Source organism: Mytilus californianus, unplaced genomic scaffold, assembly GCF_021869535.1.
Source record: "Mytilus californianus isolate M0D057914Y unplaced genomic scaffold, xbMytCali1.0.p SCAF_7, whole genome shotgun sequence".
Lineage (NCBI taxonomy): Eukaryota > Metazoa > Mollusca > Bivalvia > Mytilida > Mytilidae > Mytilus > Mytilus californianus.
This window is the reverse complement of record NW_026262723.1, coordinates 72,996,751-73,005,306: the sequence shown is the minus strand read 5'-3', so window position 1 is coordinate 73,005,306 and position 8,556 is coordinate 72,996,751. Positions and strand designations below refer to the sequence as shown.

General features: G+C 31.7%; 1 protein-coding gene across 2 annotated transcripts in view; it reads right to left on the bottom strand.

The window, feature by feature from the left end:
* Positions 1–6,418: 6,418 nt before the first annotated feature.
* LOC127708589 (geranylgeranyl pyrophosphate synthase-like) overlaps positions 6,419–8,556 on the bottom strand; it is a 31,359-nt gene continuing 29,221 nt past the window's right edge. For both annotated transcript variants that reach the window (XM_052213577.1, XM_052213578.1), the window contains 2 exons: positions 8,295–8,409; positions 6,419–6,608 (listed from right to left, as the gene is read on the bottom strand). In XM_052213577.1, coding sequence (XP_052069537.1) covers positions 6,518–6,608; positions 8,295–8,409 — 206 coding nt within the window. In that variant the 3' untranslated portion in view covers positions 6,419–6,517. The remainder of the gene's footprint in view (positions 6,609–8,294; positions 8,410–8,556) is intronic.

Sequence of the window (8,556 nt, the reverse complement as noted above, 5' to 3'; positions counted from 1 at the left end):
AGATTTGAACTGATTTAGTCATTAAAGACGCTCAAATTCAAGCTTAAATATGAAAATCTATCAAATACGCCATAATATGTCATTTTTCATATGTTTTTTGTCAAAAAAGAAAGTGGCCGCATCCGTGTTCACTTTCAACCTTTATATATGTTATGTATTATCATCAAATACAAATTACATTTAAATATTAAGAATGAACACAAATGCGGCCACTTCCATTTGAGACGGAAACCGTCTAAAATTTAACTCAAAAGCTAATATTGTGAAGATTTCAGTAATTTAGCATGTCTTTATGATGCTAGTACCCGATATATGTGCATTGTATTGTCAAAAACAGATCATATTCATGTAGCAGAAGTATTCTACTTTCCAATAAATAGCTAAAAGTTTACATTTTGACAATTTTTTAAAACTGCTCGATTTTTGGGCCAAAAAGGGGTCTTACTGGACCTACTCCTTTAGTCAATGTTAAAGAAAGAATGAAATGATGGCCACTCTACCTTAGATGTGCACCCTTCAAAGAGGGGGGCAAGATCTTTTATGTTAAGGTGTTTTAGGCATTTTAAAACTTTTTTTGACTGTCATTTTGAAAATATATGTGCTGTTATAATTAACTGTTATCTGTTTTCTTAAAATTGACATTGTTGTTAACTGTTATTGTGAAAAAAAGACCCATATTAACTGTTTTTTACTTTATTTTTGAATTTACTGTTTTCTGTTTTCTAATTAAAGATAATTTATATTGCTGTTATCGGTTATCAGTATTTTAAATTTCCTGATATCTGTTTTGAGCAAAATCAAAAATTGTTAACCTGTTAATGGACCCCTTCGTCCAATTAGTAATGATAAAAGCTTACTTTGTACTTTGATCTGAACTTTGACTTAAAACTTAAAAGTATTTTTTTCGTGAAATATGGGTCATCCTACCTTCATTTTATGTCACTCCAATCTACACTTAAAAGTAAATGGCTGCAAATTGGTATCCTGCAATTTTGCTGTAGATTTGCATTACACGTACAATTAATCTATCAACTTCAGCTGATAACTGAAATGGTTCCACAGGGATTTACAGCAGTTACTTGTAACAGTTTTTCTTTAGGACTTAAGCTCCACAAAAATACAAATACGATTTTGATAAGAACTATCAATTAGTAGGCACAGTATGCTAAGCATAACCTCACTTGTAATGCGAAGTTTGAAAAACAGGAATTAGGTGTTCGAGAGATCCAAAAGTGCTCACATGTTACAACTCAATTTTGTTTATATTTATTAAGCTGCTGACCAAAAATGTAGTCATACTGTTTAGCACATATAGTAATAAAAATGTATGACGATAAGTTTTATAGTTCGTTCAATATATTAAAATTTTCAAAGTTTCTGCAAACAGGAAATAGGTGTCTCACAGTTCCCAAAAAGCGCTTACATTTTACAACTCATCACTGCCAAGATGCCGACCAAATATGTAGTCATTCTGTCCAGAAAAGTGTAACGATTTTTTTTTAGGACGAACATACAGATGGATGGACAAGGTGATTGCAGAGTTTGGATAATATAATAACAACATGCTGGTTCAATCAATGAAGCAAGTTCCATGAAGATATTGTTAACATTATTTTAAATCATTTGTTGTTGGACTTTTTGGATCAGCACCAAACTTTCTATTGACAATACCAAAACAAATAAAATAAAAAAGTATAAATGAACAACTATGTATAATATAATGGTGGTATAATAAGGTCAATGTGATATGTTAGTCTTTTTTATCATCAAACTAAACTTTCTTCAAGTTTAGTTAAAGTCTGTTTCGTATACATGTATTCTAACTATCCATTTGTTTCTAAAAGAGGTACGAAAGATACCAGAGTGACAGTCAAACTCATAGATCGAAAACAAACTGACAACGCCATGGCCAAAAATAAAAAGACAAACAGACAAATAACAGTACAGATGACACAACATAGAAAACTAAAGACTAAGCAACACGAACCCCACCAAAAACTGGGGGTGATCTCAGGTGCTCCGGAAGGGTAAGCAGATCCTGCTCCACATGTGGCACCCGTCGTGTTGCTTATGTTATTACAAATCCGGTAAATAGTCTAATTCGGTAGGTCACATTCGTGAAAAGGGAAGGGAATTGTAGTTACGACATAAGGAACATATCTGATATCATCTGTGAAACGGTTATTCCATAACGATCAACCAACTCGTGATGGCGTTCGTAAAATTTACGAACATTCCACATCAGTATGTTTTCACATCATTATCTGTAGTTCTGCGAATGATACCTTGTATAGTTAAAGACATGAAGTGCATGTTAACAGGGAAAATATGTCTTAAAATTAATCATCTAATGTGCTATAGAAATAAAAAGAGATTAAAAATGTACTTAAAATATTTGCTTTCAATGCTGGTGAAAATTTTAAATATATACAGACTTGTTCATCTTTATAAAAAAAATGCTACAGTAATTGATTATACTAAAAACATCAATTTCCTTCCTGACAAGCATATGTGAAAGATATACAAGTACTTTCTGTTACTTATTAAAAGTACAGTAACTCAAATGACTAAAAGTTTACTGCATTATATGTGATCTTAATGCAGAAATATACACTTCTATGATTCCACCATTTTGAAAATAAACAAATTTATTTGGACAATTGTCTTTAATAAATAATTGTTTAACTGATTTGTTGAATTATTGCCTAATTAGCATATTTCTCATATCTCCAGTAATTCATATATATTAACATCTTTCTAAATTATTAAAAGTTCAGGTACATGTTTCATCCTTAGGTTGTGGTTGTTTCAGAAAATACTATGTCCCCCATGGAATGCATAACATGTGTAAAAAATAAAAATAACGAAAATACCGAACTCAGAGGGTAATTCATAACGGAAAGTCCTTTATACAATGGCTATATCAAAAGATGTAACTCATTAAACGAATGGAAAACAACTGTCATAGTCCTGACTTGGTACAGACATTTCCTTATGTAGGAAATGGTGGATTAAACCTGGTTTTATAACTAGCTAAACCCCTCACTTGCATGATAATGGCATATAATTCCATTATATTGACAACAATGTGTGAGCAAAACAAAGACATAATAGGTGAACATGTCAAAAATTGGGCAATTAGGTTTTAAAGATTAGAAAAGGGAAACTTATACATATGTTTGATACTTAAGTAGTAATGTAGTACTATAACTCATAATTTTTAACATTAAAGATACATTTGTGTATATTGAGTACAAAGTTGTTTTTTGGTCCAATGACTTGATGACAAAATTACATGAATACCAGCCATGTGCCAAAATAAACTTTCCTGTCGTCCACAAAATATATGCAACTTTAATTACGGTATGCACTTTGTCTGTGTGGTTTGTAGGACGAAATTAGTTTCGAACATGACAATTGAAAACAAAATTTAAAAAAAACTATTAAATTAAAAAAAATTCATTCAGCTGTTAAACGGTCATATATTTACAATGTAAACAAATGTTTCTTTTTTAAAAAGTTATGTGATATGACAATCATATTTTTTATTCATTTCTTATCTAGATTTCAATAAAATTCAAAATTTAAGTTCTCATGTGAGTCTTGACTCCATTCTAGATTTAACTTATACTATAAAAATGAGATGTGGTATGATTGCTATTGAGACAACTATTCACCAAAGTTAAAATGAAGTAGCAGTTATCAGTTATAGGCCGTACGCCTTCAACAATTAGAGAAAAAACCATACCATATTGTCGGTTATAAAAGGCCCAAACATGAAAAATGTTTAATAATTCAAACTAGAAAACTAACGGCTTACTTTGTAACAAAAATATTTACGAAAAGCAAATATGAAAGGCACGAACCAAGGACAACCACTGTAATACAGGCTCCTGACTTAGGACAGGCACATAATGAATGAGGCAAGGTTAAACATATTTGTGAGCACTCAACCATCCCCTAAAATGGGACAGTGGTCTTACAGCAAAACATTAGAACAAACTGTAAAAATCAGTTGCAATAGGCTTAACTCAAAAGATCGGTACGAGGCAAAAAAAAAAAAAAATAAAAAAATAACTAACATTTAAATATGCAATAGACACATAGAACCGATATAAGAGTACTCGCAGTTACTGAAAGCTAGTTCAAAGTAAATTACAACTAAAAGATAAATTATGTTCTCCCAGACTAAAACTAAGCCATATTAAGTGTGCTGCAAGTAATACAAAAAATGTTCACCAACTTCAAATATAAAAAAAAAACAAAAACAAGATTGCTACAAAGTAGCTATAATATCCCCCACTAATATATTTCGTGCTGGAATATCATTGATATGAATGTTACGTTTGGAGGACATGTTTTACAACAAACAATCGGTATTCTCTTTATTCATACGAGAATGACTTAATACCAGTTTCTTATAAAGAATAAAAAGAATCTAGCATTATCCTTTAACGTCACTTTCCAATATAGCAGATGTCCTCTCACTAAATAATTCAGTTTGGTGTCTAAAGTTGAACTATACCAACGAATTTGAAATTAAGGATACAACAGATGCGTTTAAGTCTTCCAAATATCTTGACTTATATCTAGAAATTGATAATGAGGGTCGGTTGGGAACAAAACTTTACAACAGAGATGATTTCAGCTTCCCAATTGCGAACATTCCATTTCTATGCAGCAACATTCCAGCAGCGCCTGCATATGAGTATATATCTCCAAGTTGATACGATATTCCAGAGGTATCATATTTGTTTTTCGTTCATTATTTTGTACATAAATCAGGCCGTTAGTTTTGTCGTTTGAGTTGTTTTACATTTGTCATTTCAGGGCCTTTCCATAGCTGACTATGAGGTATGGGTTTTACTCATTATTGAAGGCCGTACGGTGACCTATAGTTGTTAATTTCTTCATTTGGTCTCTCGTGGAGAGTTGTTTTCGGTCCTTATACATCCTTGACTTTCAAATATTCGGCTTTGAGCGTTCCTGATGAAGGTAAATTCAGAAAAGCGCATCAAATTTATAACGTGTTGTTTTTATTTTTTTTGGTCTAATTTGCATTCATACCACATCTTCTTATTCTTTAATATATTAGCATTTCCTATCATGATTTCCTTGATAGAGGTTTTCTGCTTACAAGAAAACTATTAAACTAAGAGTTCCTTGCGGTGAAGTTAAAATCGTCCCTTTGAAATTTGTATGGACGCCATAGATTGAACATTCTGGAATATGTTTCACAGATGACAACGGTTATGTTCAAATTATCGTAACCACAATCCCGTCCTCTTATCCTCGAATGTGACCTACCGAATTAGACTTATCACCGGGTTTGTACTACTACTAACACAAGCAACACGACGGGCGACGGGCGTCACATGTGGAGCTGGATCTGCCTACCCTTCCAGCAAGACTTGAAATCACCCCCAGTTTTTGGTGGGGTTCGTGTTCCTTGGTCTTTAGTTTTCTGTATTGTTTTTTGTACACTGACGTTTGTCTTTTGATCGTTTTTTGTTTTAGCCATGGCGTTGTCACTTTGTTTTCGATTTATGAGTTTGAATGCCCCTTTGGTATCTTTTGCCTCTCTTCTTTTTCTTATGTTTATAAAATGCTGAAATTTTCAAAACACTTAGGTTTTTCTTCCCTTGGGTATATCTTACCATAGTCGTAATTGGCACACCTTTTCTGTTATTGGTGCTCTTCAAATTTGTATTTGGTATGGCCTTCATTGTTTTGATTGAGCGCCACCTATGGGTCTTATTTAGACAAAACGTGAATCTGTCGTACCAAATTATAAGCCTGGTATCTTTAGTGAGTTTCTACTGGAATTGTCCATATCACTTACATATCCACTGGGCATTACTCATGTAAAATACTAATGATCAAATGACATAGATATTGCTAATGTTAACCAATCACATAACGTTCATTAAATTCTGATGATAAATATAGATAAGAATGCATTTATAATGTTTTAATTAATTATTTATATTCCAATGACATAACTTCATAAATAATATTAGACAGGCGCTGATTTTCCAACTCGTCCAATATATTGATATAAAACTTTAAGGTTAGCTTATTAGAGAAAAGAAGGTGTGAGAGCACTTCCAATATTGAATTTTCATATAATTTACCTCATCTTTTTACTCTAGATCTGTAAATATATATTCGATTATAGCGGATGTCAGGACAATTTAGAGCCTGACAATTATTATATAGACTCTTGTCTATTGTTTAAGGCTGTATGTTGCCCTCTTAGATGTCTTTTGTGGTTATTTTGTAGTTGGTTTGACCTATACTTAACATACCTCTAGCATGTAGATACAGGTTTCATTCCACAAAATTTCAAATTTAGATGAGAGAAAAACTGCAAACCAAAAAACAGATGTTACTCTGTGGTCACAAGAGAAAAATCAAATACTTTATTAAAAAATTTATTGCACATGAAATAAGACGAATAATGAATGGTCCACTGTTCATAAATATGCCATAAATAAATGCCTGAGAGTCACAATCATCAATTACCATTTCGATAGATTTTCTTGAGTTCATTAAATAAACTTGTCAGAATAGGGTTTCCTCCATGCTGCTCTATCAACTCTAAAGATCTAAACAAAAAGAAAGAAAATAATCATAAGACCTATATGGTCATTTGAAAACATATTATGAACTTATTAAAAATTGAAAAAAATAATATATTGACATAGCATAAACAGGTTAATTAAAAACTAATGCATTATACCCTAAAATAACAGAATAAAAATCCCTTTCTAACTATATTTGAAAATAAAAATGAGACCAGAAAACATAACATTGAAAGTTATAGGTCATTCCCCAAAACAGAAGAAGTTCACAAGAATCAATTTAAGGTAGATTTTGTGAATCAATCTTTAATAATTTATACAATTCAACATTTTTATTAATTAAACAGCCTAAATAAGTGCATTATATGCCTGTCCCCCTTATTTAGAGAATATAAGGCCTGCAAACCTAGAACATCACATCTGAAAATCTTTCTATATTTTGACAACTTAAGTCTGAATTATTGAATTGAATGTTACATTTAACGCTAAATATAGTTAATGAAGCCTGCAATGCAAGACATTTGTTTAACTGTTATACCCTTCCAGATACTATGTTCATCCAAGTGTATGATTGCCCATCACATTGTATCTGAGAACTGAATTCAAATGAAAAACTTTATCTAGGTCTGTAAAACAAAATGTCAGTCAGAGAACCTTTCTTTAGTGGTAAGCTGTATTTTCCCCTAAATTCATCTAAGCACCAAGTTATATATAAATGTAGGTCACTTAGTATCTTAGAACCAAGAGTGAACGTAAAATTTAACCATTGTTAAAGAAGCATGAAATAAAGGTCAGAGAGGGAAGTTTTTCTTCATTCTCTCATCCTTCCAATAAGTGATGAATAAAGCTCACTTTGTAGTTAGAAATCAAATTTGATTTAAAACTTTTACAGGTTAACAGTGAAATATGGGTCATATGACCTTCAACTTAGGTCACATGGTCCATCACAACAAGCTGCATATGCATATAAAATTATATGACTGCATATCACTATGTATCTTGAAATTTAGCTGTAGATGTGCATACCAAGGATACTTATCATTCAACTTCAGCTGATAACTTTAAAAGTACAATTGGGGTTTACAGCAATCACTTGCAGGAATAGATTAACTTAGCTTTGATTCGAGCATCACTGATGAGTCTTTTGTAGACGAAACACATGTCTGGCACACATGTTACTCATCATTATCAAACTGCTGACCAAATATGAAGTCATTCTGTTTAGAAGTACTGAAGAAATATATGACAAATATTTTTAAGTTCACTCAACATATTGAAATTTTCAAAGTATCTGCAATCAGGAAGTAGGTTTCTCACAGATCACAGATAGTGCTTCCACCTTATATCTGATCATTGGCAATGTGCTGACCAAATCTAAAGTCATTGTGTTCAGTAATGCTTGAGAAGTGTTTGACAAAAATATTTGTTGGAAGAAAAGACAGTCAGACAGACAAGGTGTTCGCAGAATGGGGGTATAACAATAACATACTGTTTCAATCAGTAAAGTCATTTCCATAAAGATGGTGTTAACATAATTTTCATATTGTTTGATGTTGGACTTTTAAGAATTGTGATGAGCACCAAACTTTCAATTGTCAACATTAAAAGCAAATAAAATAAAACAGATAATTGAACGACTATTCAGAATATGATGTTGTAGTACAATAAGGTCAAAAGAATATGATTGTCTTTTTCATCATATCAACTAACCTTTCTTCAAGTTTAATTAATGTCTGTTTCGTATATTCAAAAGATCCAATTTTTTCTAAACATTCCACACAGTATTTTTTCACATCATTGTCTGTAGTTCTCTGACGAATAATACCTTATATAGTTAAGGATATTAAGTACATGTTTTCAGGAAAGACATTACTTATAACTTATAATTTAATGTGCTATAAAAGAAAAAAGTAATATTGTACTATAATTTTTGCCAGTGCTGTTGAAAAATTGAAAATGCAGCCTGTATCTT